The sequence below is a fragment of the Capsella rubella genome, unplaced genomic scaffold (genome assembly GCF_000375325.1).
Source record: "Capsella rubella cultivar Monte Gargano unplaced genomic scaffold, Caprub1_0 scaffold_2, whole genome shotgun sequence".
Taxonomy (NCBI): domain Eukaryota; kingdom Viridiplantae; phylum Streptophyta; class Magnoliopsida; order Brassicales; family Brassicaceae; genus Capsella; species Capsella rubella.
This window is the reverse complement of record NW_006238922.1, coordinates 7,160,379-7,176,112: the sequence shown is the minus strand read 5'-3', so window position 1 is coordinate 7,176,112 and position 15,734 is coordinate 7,160,379. Positions and strand designations below refer to the sequence as shown.

At 31.3% G+C, this 15,734-nt stretch overlaps 1 protein-coding gene across 1 annotated transcript; it reads left to right on the top strand.

Moving 5' to 3' along the window:
* Window positions 1–4,826: 4,826 nt before the first annotated feature.
* On the top strand, window positions 4,827–5,444 carry LOC17894711. The gene is made up of 2 exons (XM_006300513.2): window positions 4,827–4,987; window positions 5,173–5,444. Exons 1-2 carry the CDS (start codon window positions 4,867–4,869, stop codon window positions 5,319–5,321), a joined length of 270 nt encoding a protein of 89 aa, XP_006300575.2. The 5' UTR covers window positions 4,827–4,866; the 3' UTR covers window positions 5,322–5,444.
* The last annotated feature ends 10,290 nt before the right edge of the window (window positions 5,445–15,734 follow it).

Sequence of the window (15,734 nt, the reverse complement as noted above, 5' to 3'; positions counted from 1 at the left end):
CCATGACAATAATCACTTTACTAATCAAATAATCATCAACTTCTTCCAAAGGCAATTAAATGATTAACTAGCATTAATAACAAGTCTAGCCACTAAACATCCTAATCAACATTTTCAAATGGCAAGGAGTGTAAAGCACTTAAAAGTTTTGGTTCGGGAATTTTATCGAACACCTTCCGGGCGTGAAATTCCTAAGCTCTAAATCAACATTAACAAGGTTGATTAGCCTTATTAGCAACCAATAAGCAAGGATCTTGGACAATCTAATCCTAAACTCCATAACCCAACTCCAAAATCCTCCTAATCTACCTAACCCAAAGATTCAAAATGACTACTCACTCATGGTCATGAAAGCACAAAGTAATGCGTTTGATATTTGTGAAATCATGATTAGAGATTGTAGATTAAGATAAGGAATAAATACTTATATTAAAACTTCAAGATTCAAATACAAAATCCAAGAAAAAACCTTAAAACATAGCATAAGATCCATAATTTTCGAGCTTGAAACATTTATGCATAAGAAATCGATCCGGGTCAACCCGAGATGAACCGGGTCAAACCCAAAGTCTTTATATCCAACCGGTCGATTGTATGGTCGATTGAAAACTTGTTTTGGCGTCTGTTTCACTCCAACCGACCTGCCAACCGACCTGTTGGTCGATTGGAATTCTCGATGGCTTCTATCTTCGTTCTGTATGGATATACTCTCACTAAATCAGTCATAACTCATGAACCAATCAGTCATAACTCAAACAACCACCGTTGGAAAGCTAATTCGATTTCCTATCTCTTTTGTTCAGAGCTTCAAAGCTAAATCACAAGGTCAAGCCTTCATCTGAGTCGATCTTTGAGAGACTTCGGACTGGATCTGCATCATCAATCCTCCACTTTGCATTCAAACATGTGTCTTTATTATCTTAACCTGAAATAGCTTAAAAGACACCCAAAACACACTAAAACACACTCAAAGACACTATGTGACTTTTAAAAAGCAAGAAGACTCATTTAGACACTAAATGCAACAAAACACAATGAAAATACAATTGAAACATGATAAAAAGGATAATAAAACCCTTAATAAAGCTGTAAATATGATGTGTATCAAGTAGATATATATACACAAGATTTTACAACGTTTGATATAATTTGATACAAGACATTTATTTATTTGGACATAAACTTGAAGTTACCACTGTTTCTTTGGTTTATAGCAAGGACTCTTTTGCTAGGGACCTTGACCTCTACGTGATTCTGAAGGTGGTGCATGGATTCGTGACATAACCGGAGTACGAAGTCTTTGACCTTGTCCTCCCATTAGAAGAACAAAGAGAGAAACGAAAAATAAAAGAAGAGCAACGAGTGATGTCATTGTAACCATTATTTTTCTTGCTTCAATATTATATATCAACTAGCTAATCATTTGTATATATATCAAAACTTGAGAGCATAAGAAACAGAAAGTGAAGACTTGACAAAAGTCTTTCGTGTCTCCGAAATTGCCAAGTATAAACTGTACAAGATCTTTAACTGAGACGTACTGACCAAATAAATATCAAGCATGGAGCATGGTGGATGGTGGTGGTGTTGGCTAATGTTCGAAAACGTGTTTTGTCTTCAACCATGTAATTTTTATGCAATTTTTCTAACAAATTACCTTTGATATGTGGTCCAACTCGATTTGTCCAAGATATTTGAATTTCAAACATAATTAAAAAGTGAGTAAATAAGTAATGATATTGTGTCCGAACGAATGCAAATTAGAAAAGGTTGGATACTTGGGTTTCAGTGGATAGGTTGCATATATACATATTATATCGAATACAATTCATATTTATGTTTCTTGTATCCTTTTAATAAAATAATTTCTTTTGAACAAAAAATAAGCATAGTATAAAAAAGATTTATAAAGTATTATTTGTTGAAAACTATACGTAAAATGTTTGAGATATCCACAATATTGGAAGCTTTTTCTTGGATATCTTTCTTTGAAGCAAAAATCTCAAAAATACTCAATATTTTCTCCAAAATTTCCTCAGAGGAAATGTGTGTTTATCCTTCCTCATATCATTCATCTGTCATCACACGTACATACCCGTTTCCTATTTTTAATTTCTTAAAATTTATAAATAAAAAGGTCACCAAATGATAAATTTTTGGAGTGTAGTTTTTAGATAATTTTTTGGGTTTACTTATGTTAAACTTAGAGTATGAGACTAACCCATTGGCACAATGGTTAACCATACACCTATTAAATGTAACTAAATTGGTACAACGGCGGATCTAGCAAACTATTTTATTGATTGCACAATATCGCAAAAGAATAATAGCTAGTATCAAACCTTTCTTTCTTATATTTTCAAATTGGATTACCTTGCCGGAATTGGTTAAAATTAGGGCTAGACTCGCCTTCTGCTCGAGTTGGCCATAGGAAACTATCTCCGCGGTTTCAAAATTCATCTTTCAGGTTCTTTTCAAGATGTAAGGCTCGCTCTGGTCTAAGGCTTGGCAGCTCTTAACAAAGTCCTTTTCCCACGAGTTGGAACCGTGCCGACATATTTTCATATCGTACATTTTTATCTTTCTAATAAGTGCATATTAAATTATTGTGCCATGTTAGTTATAATTATATGTAAAACATGGCCTTAACCGTTGAATACTCCTAGTTGCTTATTATACTTGGAGAATGAGGCTAAGAGACACCCGTTACAAAGTCAAACTAAAACATCATCATCAAATCCAGTATCAAATATTTAAGTTAACTTCATGGCATTAAGTGACTCATATAATCTAAATCACACATTATGCTTAGAGATTCATTCATTACAACATATGTTTTGATATATGGTACGGTGCATACTGCACATTAAAGTCAATACTAGCCATAGAAAATCTTGGAGAACAAGACTGGTGTTATGACTATTAAAAAATCGTATGAACGTTAAATATTGTACAGTTTTTAAAATGATTTTTAAAAGAAAACTAAACGCAACTCTATTATTATATTTTTCTTTTTACTAATTAAAGAGATTATGGGCCGAAGTTCATACATTCCTTCATGCCCGAGACCAAAATATGTTATATAATCTAGTCCCAAATGCTATTCAAACCGGCGACGTCTAAGCTTTTACCAGAAATCTTTACCAATTTTACCAATTGAGCTATTAGAATTTGGTAACTTTATTATTATACTAGTCGGTTGTCCGCGCTACGCGCGGGAGTTTATCACATTTTTTATGAGTAAGTGGTTCGTATTTTATTTTCTACTTAAATTTTTCACTATACCATACTTTCTTTTTAACTTAGATTATGTTTGTATAGAAAACCTATTGAGTTTTAGCTTCATTAGTTGTTGAGAAATTAAGTGTGTATAATATAAGGCGAAGTGTGAGTGTAAACGGAAGTGCGGTGGAGAATCATTGAGAAACTCATAAACATGTGCTATTAGGTTTTTTACCATATATAGATATAGATGTTAATATTGTGGCTCTTTTTAATATGTTGGCCCGAAATTTGAAAATGATTTGTGGGTTTCGGGTGGATTGTTGTATTTTTTATTGTTTACATTATCTCTTTATATATTGTCATAAGTTTTTTTTTGTTTTACATTTTTTTTTGATTTGACGTAATTTATATCTCGTTATGATCATTTTTATACTATTATATATTTGTTTCTGATTTTATGTTTTATATATTTTTCGTTTTTTCATATGGATCAATTTTTAAATTTAACATATTAGTATAATTTACTTTATATTTGGTTTATTTCATTTAATATTGTTATTTATTTTAATTTTTAATATTTATTAAATATAGTTAACTTTTTATTTTGTTTATTAGTTTAACATATGTGTTGTATTGGAAACTATTAGTTAAATTCATATTGGAAAACTTTAAATATTTTTTTTGGTTTTTTTTACCTTTTTATACGTTTTTTAAAAATGATAATTCATGTTTCGTTCCTACCTATCTCATTTACGTTGGAAAAGTTTGTGAGACATAAATTAGATAGATTTATATACTCAAAATTTCTTACTTTTTGTTGTATTCCCGTTAAATCTCATTATAATTTAGGTTTAAAAGCTAACTTTATATATATAGATTGAGTGACAGATTGAGATATTTGGTTTGATTTGAATGCACAAAGAAAACTAAACAGGCCTTATTTGTACGTAGTGATATGATTTGCCAGCTTAAGGACAGGCAGGTCAGAAGATGAATCATCAATACTATACAAACCCAATTTAATCATTTGAAGAAACCAGTTTGTCAATGTATTTGACTTTCTTTGTCATAATACGTTTGCCAAAACCTCGAGTAAATTTCTTAATCATTTTCTATTAGATAATTATATATTAGATATTTAGATATAAATCTAAAGTCAACTTACTTTTTACACCAAAATATAATAAGAAGGAAGTAACCAAGAAAATTAACATTTTTTAGTACCTTTTTGTATTTATATTATAACCAAATATAATATGTACCTCAAATAACATAATACAATAAGAAACAAACAACATAACTAGGTGCAAACACTATACCTGAAATGAAGCAAAGAGGAAAATCCAAAACAAGATTGATGATAACTCTCATACTGGTAGAGTAATAAGGAAAAAAAATGAGCTACAGAGAATTTCAGAAACCTTAAAATATGTATATCTTTAATTATACCGCAGCTCGAAGGTTGGTATTGTGATAAGTTCCGTGTTAAGCAAGTTGGACAATTTTCGAATGTTGTATTCCTTTTTCAACAATTATAATGTGAAAGCAAGTTGGGTTGGTGGATATTTTTTTAACTATAAAGACAAGACTGGACAAGGTAGAAGACTTACAAGCTTTTTAGACAGGGAGATAGGAGATGCAATGACAGTAGTAAAGGCACCATTCTTGGTCATTTTCATCGTAGCTTTGCTCCTTTTGTCTCCTCTCTTATTCGGACAGTTAGAAGCAACATCGAACAAACAACCAAAACATCGTAAGCTCGGTAAGTCGAAATCGTTTATTAACACTTTGTTTTCATAAACCTTGCTAGATCTAGAACGAATTATTCGACTTATAACGTTAGGTAATTTGATGTGAAGATGCATAGTTCTTCTCTTTTTTATAAAGTTCCATAACTCTTTCGTATTTTGTTTTTCTTTTCTCTATATTATAAATTCGGGAATATAGGAGAGGGACATACGAGGGATGAAAAAATTGTTGTCCAAATAAAAGCAAGAGTGAAGAGAAGCAAGTCAAGAAGAGGACCACAAAAGAAGGAACCATATAAGAAGCCACCTTGCACTCCCCCAACTCATCCAGTAAAAGGACATCCTTAGGCTATTGTTTCCTTTTCTTAGAATGTTTGTATACCACGTCACTAGCATTGAACGCGTGGTACACCACGGGTCCATAAATTAATATATTTATTTTATTAATCATTTTCGTAATTGGTTTATATAGTCTAGTTTTTATATGTATTTATTCTATTTTAATCTTATATTTTTTTATTATAAGTAGATCCATAGATAAAATGTTATAAGCCGTAATAGATTATAGTACAACATGTACTTCAAAAATGTATATATAGATTTCAACCCAAAGATTAACTAGGCTTCTTTCCATCCACTTAAACATCTATGTAAGTAAAAAAAACGTCTATGTAAACGTCTATCATAGATTACAACCTAGACCATTTTCATTTTTAATGCAATATTTACTTTCTTAGAAACTTAGAAAAAAAAACCTATTAAGTGTATATTCTTAAGTTTCTACTCATTTCACATGTTGTTTCATATGCGTTATTATTCAATTTTAAATGCCTTAATATATGATTGTATTTTCATGGTGTAATAAATTTTTTGCTGGACTATAACATCCCGGCCCAAACTCCTAAAACAGGCTCCATTTGTTTTAATTTATTTGGACCCAATGTACCCTTAAAGCGTGTTACCTCTAACCACTAAACCTAATTAAAAAAAAAAACCTATTTAAGAGAATATTAGGTGTTTCTCCTCTCATTTTTGTGTCTCCTAGACCTAGAGAAAGAGAACAAAAATCATGAGAGAGAAGGAGAAGAAAGAGTTGTTGGTAAGATCAAGGACATGTCTAACCCAGTCGTGAGAGATGGTACAAACAAGGGGCAAACAGACTCTTTTATGGATGAGTCTTGGCGAATACTTTTCCAACCCATAGATCTAGGTTTCTTTCAAAGGGGTTTTCTATCATGTATCAAAATTAAGAATTATATATTTTCTCAAACAACTTTTTCACAGATCTATGAGCTACCAGCTCAGTCTGATCAGATTCATGTCGCTTTGGAATGAAAATAAAAGAAGCAAAACTACCCACCTATGGAAAGATCTGGGTCATATCTTTCCATATAGACTAAGATCATTTCCATCTTAGAGTTGTTAATCTTGTATATATGATGTTAATCAGCCAATTACTAAATCCATAGGTTTCATGCTAAATTGTGTTGATTTAGATTGCTAGATGATATGTGATTGATTCTATGAAGATTGATTGATAATCTTAAGACTATGTGATAATGAAGTTGTTATGTCTATGTGATGTGTGCTAGAGAATAGTTGAGATTATGCTACAACTTACCATAATCTTAACTAATCTCTAAAACATCACATAAACTCAACATCCAATCATCACATAGTTTCAGGAGTATAATTCAAACTTCCTACACAATCAAACACATGATTTCTAGTAACCAAAATCAACATAGGCGTTAATTGGTTGCTGCTTTAGAATCTTTCCACAGCCATATTTTTTCCAAAGTAACAAATCCACAGCAATCAAACTTTATAAATTTTGTATTTCCTTTTTTGATTCACAGCCAAAATATTTCCTTAATTATTTTTTTTGGTTGTACAAAGCCATTTTTCCTAAAGCACATAATTTTCAGCTTTCCAAAAAAATAATTCCTACAGCCAAAACACTACAACAATAAAATATACAGTCACAGCCAAAAATTCTACAGCTCTAATCTACATACAGCAGCAACCAATCAAGGCGATAACTTTAGCATGAAACCTACGGATATAGAATCTGCAGTCACATCGTCACCTTGAGCGAACAGAGGAACAAAGGGTGAATTTGTGTGAAAAAATTATTATTCGATAACTTCTTTAGGGTTTTTACAAATTTCTTTTATATACAAATTACAGAACAATATAGTATCCTTAATCGACAGCTGTATTTGGTGACTCATCGGAAGGAGGTTGTAGAGTCGTCGTCGTCTTCTTCGTACCAACGTTCCTCTGTTTTGAGGGTGAAAGCTTTTCAGATTTTGTCTTCATCTACTGACTTTGACTGAGAGTATTTGGTTGGGTTTGGGCCTTTGTAGATTTTGTTTTATCAAGGCCCATTGGATTGTCTCTTACACACCTTAGCCCAATGGACTAACTAGCATCAGATATACTAGATTGACAATAACACAAAACGATCAGAAACACAAAACAACTCACCCTGGAATCTCATTAAAAGTTCGAAAATGATGATCTAAGATGCTATGCTCACTCAATCTTGTTACACAATGTAACAACCCGCCCCGTGGGACCCCCTTGCCACGTGGCACACTCCGCCACGTGGCAACTGCTAGCGTTGCACCGCATCGACCATAACCTCTCTCCCGTGGATCCTATCTAGCCCGCAGCCCTCTGGCTCACCAGGTAGGTTATTGGTGCGCTTGGCGTTCCTCGAACCCAAGACCTCACCCTTTAACAACCTTCCCAAATGAGAAGCTGTTACCAATTGATTAATTACAGATTAAACCAACAATCCAAACCATAACCATCAAAAATCAATTTAATTAATTAATGAAAAATTATCCAACAATATTCAGTAATCCTAGCATGCTTCTAAACTATATTTTAATATATCTCTATAAGAAGACATTACGAAACAGAGATTGTGGCGTCGAGTTTTTAAAACGGTTCAGGTTTTAAGATTCTTAATTCGGATTAAACCAGAATTGATCAAACCTACAACTTCTAAATTGATGGTGTCGATCGATATTCTCCACTTTTGGTTGGGGAGTTACAGAATTCGTCAATGATTTCGATGATGCTCCCAAGTCCTCAAAAATCTCAAAACATTTGTTCTTTTGGTTCCTTGATGTTGTGATGCAAACATATCGTTAGGTGTAGAAGATATGTATACATAATACTAGATTAGGATAGCATGGCTTTTAAAGTATGATGCTCATATCCGGATTCACAGAACACCATATGCTTAATTTTTGAAGCATATTATGCAAATACTCAAAAATTACTAAATAAAAATTAATGCACAACTTATTATAGTGCGAAACCTTGTATCAAAACCAAAATTTGAGTTCAGCCAAACCAAACATGGCGAACACTTTTGGTCAGAATTTGAGTTCAGCCACTCCATAGCTCTTGATTAGTTCCATACGGTTGTGAGGTTTTATTTAATTAACGATTAAAACTTCACTAACTTGTTGTTGTTACTTCGTCACTAAACCGTTTTAACAAGTGTTTAAGCTTATCAAAATGAAACACAACTTTGAAGACACTATGGATTTGATCAAAAAAGAGTGTAATGGCTTATATGTAGTGTCACTTGTGAATAGGTTGATAAGGAAACATTAGAGAGAGTAATGACTCTTTTCCTTGTAATAGGGCACTTAGTTCCGTTCACTACAAAACCAGAGCTTATCTTTTCCCCATAAATATATATATTCAAATTCACCATTATTATACTTTAATTTGTACCTTTGCTATTTTGATGTATATCTTATCTTATAATGGCAGTACTTATGAAAAAGGTGTTTAACTTTGTTGTTCTTCGGCAAAACGTTTTGAGTGATCAGAAAGAGAGCGTTTTATCGTATTGTTTTCAACAAGGTCTAGTAAACAAAGATAGTCACAATATCAAAATATAACAAGTTACAGTTTTGACAAGATATCAAAATATAATGTCATCCATCCATAATTTTATTTTAGGTTTAAGTTACCGCTTGTCTCTTCTCCTTCGTTTATCGAACAGACTTCGCTAAGGACCTCGACCTCTACGTGAATTCGAAGGTAATGCGGCGATTCGTGACATAACCGGGGAACTGAACGACTCGCCTTGTCCCTGGATTAGAACTAGAAGAATGAAGAGAAGAACCCAAAATAGAATAAGAGCAACATTTGAAGTCATTGAAACCATTTTCAAATTGTCTTCATAACATGCATCAGCCAGTGATATATATAATAAAGGTTGAGAGACAAGAAAGCCACAAAGTGAAGACTTTAAAAAGAACTTTAATAGTTTGACACTTCTTGGATTGTCTCGACTTGGCTACTTGTACTGGGCTAACACACTCACTACAAGGACACTACTTGACTACTTGGCTACTTGGCAATTGTCAACACAAAAAAAGAAACTACTTGGCTGCTTGAATTGGGCTAACAAGGTCTATAACAGAGACGTTATGTAACCTATATAACGAAGTCGTAATATATTAAAATGATCAACCATGATGGTGCTGGGCCTGCTGGCAAGTTCGAAAATGTTGTTACCTTTTACCATTTAATTTTATTCAAGTGACCTATAGTGTTTTTCTCTAGTGACCCTTGCTAGTCTTCTATATATTTGATCCCATCAACCCAGCCCACAGCACAGATTAGTGAAACCATGAATGAAGACATTTTAGTATTTAGGGACATTTTCGAAATTAAACACTTTTATATCGAAAAATATCATTTTGTACAAGGCATTTTTCCTATGGAAAAAAATCTTAAAAATACTTGGTTTATTATTTTGGACTTTTAATACTTTAATTTTTCTCGTTTGAAAAAAATACATATACTAAGTAACATTTTGTGATTTAATTCTAAAAAAAAATTTGTTATTTTCATACTTACAAAGTTACAATCTCAAAACCAAAACAAAATTTTCAAATTTTACCCTTACCATCTGTATTATCTATTAATGTTTGAACATGATGTAGCAGTAATTTTTAATTTTATAGATATAACTAATTTATTTTTTTGATATCAATTACAAATTATAAGTCTCTCTTTGAGAGGGACTGGGCTCGAACACGGATCTGGTGAGAAGCAACTGAGGTGAGAACCAATAGCCCACTTGCTCCTTTTTGAAATAACTAATTTTTATATCAAAAATTAATTTTTAGTGATAGTATGTTTTACTATTATTATTTTATTTATAAATACAAAAAAGTGTAATCAATTTTAAAAATAATTGAATTTTTTATTTTTGTTTTTAGATCGTGGGTATGAAAAGAGAAAAATAACAACAATTTATTTTTTGAGAATTAGATCACAAACATTAATTAGTCTATATATTTTTCTTCCAATGAGAAAAGTTCAGATATTAAACGTTCAGAACAAAAATAAACCAAGTATTTTTCGAGTTTTTTCCTTTTTTCCTATAGCAATGTACAAAAACAAAGGAGTATTACACACATCACTAATAATAAATGGTTACTAGGCAAATGGAAACCAAAGGTCTACTTGCAACATTTTTTGTCTCATTAAAATCTAACATCGCTCAAGTCTAAGACATGCATAAGTCAGAACCCACCACACCATATGGAGTCTGTAGCGCCCCAGACAAGGTCGATATGATGTGTTAATCACTTACCCGTAAAGTATGGCATTGGCCTTCAGTTTCGACAAGTATTGAAAATCAAATTAACAAGTGGGAATTGTCATCTTTTAAAGAATCTCGAGTTAAAAATGATCCGTTACTCACAAAAGAATGGAAACTGAAAAAATTGTTTTAAACCTTAGATAGAACTTAAGAAAAATTATGTTTTCGCAAAGTAACTCCAAAATCTCGATTGCTGACGGGACTGAGCTTCATTCTCACAAGTACTTATAATTACTCACAAAAATCAGTAATCAGATCACTGAACCCATTTTCGGGTATTTATGTACCCGAAAATAATCGGGTTTTTAGCAGATATGAAAATCTATATCCGATCCAACCCGAACTAGCTCAAAGGATTAAATATAGGCATTCGGCTACTTGGGTCAGGTGCGGGTAAAAATCGTTCGGGTTAAGTCTCGGGTAGGGAAATTTAAGACCCAATAGAATAAATCTAAAATTTTGATTCTTATATTTCCATGTTCAGATTAGATCGACTATAGATTTTCATACCCGCTAAAAACTCAATTATTTTTGGTACATAGGTCCTGTTATTTTCAAAGTCGCACTATTCTACCTGCGATTTCTTCGGGAGCAAACCATATATTGTAATTACAAGTATTTTAAAGGGTAAAATGTAAATTTTGTCAATTCTCAGTCAAAATTCTTAATTTTCTTTTTCTAGTTTTCTATACTTCGTCTTCTTTGGAGATCTGTATTAATGGAGCGACGATCGCAACTTCAAAATTATTGTGTAGGTGTTGTTGCTAATTAATCTGGCAACTCTGAAATTTTGAAATGTAAATAGCAGAGACTGAAATAAAAGAAGAAAGAGGAAGAACGGAAAGAAAAGTACGAGCATTTTTCTGGTCACGTAGCATTATCGCGGCGACTAGTTCCCAAACACGCCCATAAATAGCCAAAATTTTGACCGGAATACCTCTCGGTCAATGGTAAACTTAGGGGACAATGCCATTGTATCAACATCCAATCATGCCATTTTATTCGTATTAAAACGTAAGATATAAGATTTAGTTAAGTTTAGTAAACGCTCTTTCTTTCTTTTTTGTTAAGGTAACTATATTTATAAAACACAAACAAAAAGGTTGTCACGATAGATGTGACATAGAGATATCTAATCTTCTTGCAAATCAGATTCCCATGACAACATGTCTTCTACAACACTTCTCTTGTCGAATGTTCAGAATTTAATGTCCCATCTCTAATGTATTTAACTTCTCATGAGTTGTAATTACATCTATATTGTCTTCCTCTCCCATCTGTCGGACCAAAATATGAAGTGTCGTCCGCGACTTTCTTCTCCAATTCTTTTTTTATACTACAAATGTTATGGTAATGGTTTTGGTCTATTGGTCTTGGTCTAGGTCTATGCAAAGCTCTAGAAAGTGTTAAATTCTGATAAGATCAATGGATAAGTGTCTCAATCGTTTACTTGTCTATAGTGGCCGCCTAAGTGCCATTTAGATTAGATGTACATATAGAGAATTTAGTGAAAACAAAAGAACTAAGTATCACTCTATTCATTTTTAAAACCTCTAACTACAAATTAATGAAATTTATATATATTCTCTTCATTTTTTCGTTAAAGGCCAATTTTTATTAGAAAAATAGAACAAAATTTCATATATATATAATTACCTTTTATCTCTTCTTTTTTCGCCACGTCAGCACTACATCATCTGCCACATAAGCATATCTTTTTAATTTTCTTAAATTGGTTTAGAATTATAAAACTCTACTTTTTTAATTTTTATCCTCTATGTCATTTTATCTTTCTTCCACATCATAATTTAATCTTTATTTATTATATTCAATAGTGGTCTTAGACAATAAGTAATTTGTGAAGTGATTTTAGTCTAGTGGCAAATGATAAGTTCACTGATAGACATGCACCATCACACCAGGGATCGAGTCCCGCTCCCTACATATTTGTAGGGATTAGGCTAATGGACCGGCCAGTTGTGGTCCAATGTTTATAAAAAAGAAAAAGAAAATAAGTAATATAATAACAAAATTCTATGGCGGAACTAAATAAAACAAGTAGTATTGAAAATGATGAATATGTAGGATGCATCTAAGCACCTAAGCACTTCGATCCCATTATACTGGAAGAAGTAATCGAACCACCTAATCCTAGTTATCAACAATGCACAATACTAAATTAATTATAAGATTTATGAAGTAACCATGTAACCTTGAATGTGTGGGTTCGTCCTTGAAAGGGAAATCACCTCTCAATGAAAAAATAAATACTCAAAGCATTATTACATCAATGGTGTGTAGAAGGAATACTAGTTTTGCCACTCTAGAGTGCACATGTATCTCTTGTGTAGACGGGCAACAAGTGTACAATCTTAACACTATATATTTCTCGGATTCCTTGTATCTAAATCCTTAAAACTGTGTCTTAAGAATATTACCCTAAATACCATTTAATTGAAAATAAATCCCTTATTTCATTATAGAGACAAATAGAAACATCTAAATATACTTAAACTATAGGAATTCCCACATACTTTCTTACATCTTGGCGATGAAAAATATTTCTTACGAGCTGTTTTGTTACTTAAGCGTGAGGGACGTTATGTTCTCGTAATGTTCCAAATGAATTCCATTATTAATTTCATAGTGCAGGTTCATCTACTCTACAATAGTCAACTTTTACTATTTTTTTTTAATAACTAAGAGGTTTGAGACCGAATTTCATACATCTTTTAAGACTCAAAACCAAAACATGTTATATAATTTAGTTCCAAACACTATTCGAATCGACGACCTTTCAACTTTTACTATTTTGAGTAGTTATAACTAAAATGTTGTATGAAAATAATTTATATGATGATACAAATGGTCAAGTCAACGAAAATATCTTAAGAAATTTCGAACATATTAAACCAGCTGTCAAATATACAAAAACAAATATCATCTTATAACCAATAGTCAACTAAAATGTTTAGGGACCCAATAACAAAAAAGTAGTCGAGTCGTTTCATTCTCCACTATTGAAATGGACATAACATACACGAGGAGTGTAACAATTGGTTTGACAAGACTGTCCGAATGATAGTGAAAAATCTAAAAAACATAGTGACATGTTATATTCAAAGTACTGTCACAAACGAATGATCAAGTCCCATGAGATTTAACACGTTCACCAATCAAGATACAATCAATCTTTCTTTATGAAAATATTCTCTTATCTATCTATCTTTTCCAACAAAATCATGCCACCTCTCCTTTGTAATTTCTTTGTTGCTTTTGTTGAAAGCAAGACTCCTATTGCTTTTTATCTCTAAAATAACTTTGCTTTATATAACTAGACACTTTCATGTTTATTTTGGAAAGCAAAGTCTTCATTTTCTTACTATTTATGTTTTAGATAAGCACCGATGTTTACTAGCATTAAGATTCTTGTAAACCTTCTTTTGTATGGCTGATATTTTTTTCTTTCCAAATGGTTCTTGAAAAATATATAACTCATGAAATCACTGACCAAAATGTGCTTTTGTCCATTGCTTTATCCATTATATAGGAAGTGATTTTTGTTGTTTGACCTGAAACGAATTGTTCACATTTTGCTATGTGTATTCAGCGGTAGTTTCCGGGGCAATTTGCAGCGAATCAGAGAAAAATAAAAAAGGATTAACGCATAATAATTGTAATCTAATTTTTTGACAAGAGCTAGAGATTTTTTTTAGGGGGAATTTCAAAAATACCCCTTTTCATATACCTCTTTTTAAAAATACCCCCTTTCAAACTTTATCAAAAAAACCCACTAAAAATGTTGAAATTTATCCAAATATGTGTGTAACCTTATAAATAATACACAAATTACATTTATATGTGTATAAAACTTTATATATCTTTCATAAATAGCGTAAAATTAAATTATAAAAACCTTATAAAAACCTTATAAAAACCGTATAAACCCTTTTAAAAACCTTTTAAAAACCTTATAAAACTTATAAAACGATTTAAAACTATTTAAAACATTTTAAAATATTTGTATCGAATCTCCCAGTAGTAGTTATTATATAGAAGTACCTTATAAACTATATAAAACTTTATAATTTTTTATATTTAAAAAGGGGTATTTTTTAAAATGGATAGATAAAGGGGATATTTTTAAAAAGGGGTACACCAAAAGGGGTATTTCTCAAAAATTCTCTTCTTTTTACGAGTCGTCATTTTCTATCTAAAGTTTAGAACAACAGTTTCATGAAATAATCTTTTTTATATAAAAGGGTTTTAGATATAATATTTCCTTGTATTGTAGAAATTCAAACCTTTTTATATATAACATTTACACGGTTTTTTTTTTTGTTAAGTAATTTATTTCGTTTACTTAATTGATTTAATTTATCGAAAAAATTGATGTTACTTGTTAACTTATTTATTTTATACCTTTAAATAGTTCTTGGCTCGTTTGAGTATTTTTTTTAAATGATGTTACCACACAAAAACACATATATATCTATATATATATACATTTTGATCCGGATATTACCTCGAAGAGATAGATATATGTGTTTTTAATATATACTTAACCACATAAAGTTAATTATATCCATATTCATCCTTTAATGGTTTATGTATTTTTTGAAAATTCTGTAGTTTAAATGACATATGCAGTAGCAAACAATACTGATAAAAAAAAAACCAACTCTTATCGTTTTTTTTGTCTATACCGAATTAAAAAGAAACAGATATTGAACATGTACAAGTTTGGATTACGAATTTTTAATAGCATTTCTAATAATTACGTTTATAAACATAACACCGCATGTACGTAATATATTGTAAACATGATAGTAAACATAATTTTTGAAATCAATCCCGCACGTATGTGCGGGTCCGAATCTAGTATATATTAAGTTGTTCAAAGATTTATGTTTGCATTTAAGTTATTAATTCAGTAATTTAATACTTTAATCAGTAGCTAAATGATGAACTCAAAAGTATATAGGACTAAACGCAATTTCTATATATTGCATCAGAAGGAAAAAAAAACTGAAATACACGTAAAGTATTAAAAATATAACATTTTATTTTCATGTAGAATATTAGTATAAAATATCACATCACACACCATATAA

What these genes read in the sequence shown, in the direction of transcription:
- LOC17894711 (XM_006300513.2), top strand. Translation starts at nt 4,867, where the DNA reads ATGACAGTAGTAAAGGCACCATTCTTGGTCATTTTCATCGTAGCTTTG. An exon ending in ACCAAAACATCGTAAGCTCG is followed by an intron (nt 4,988 to 5,172) that starts GTAAGTCGAAAT and finishes TCGGGAATATAG; the next exon opens with GAGAGGGACATACGAGGGAT.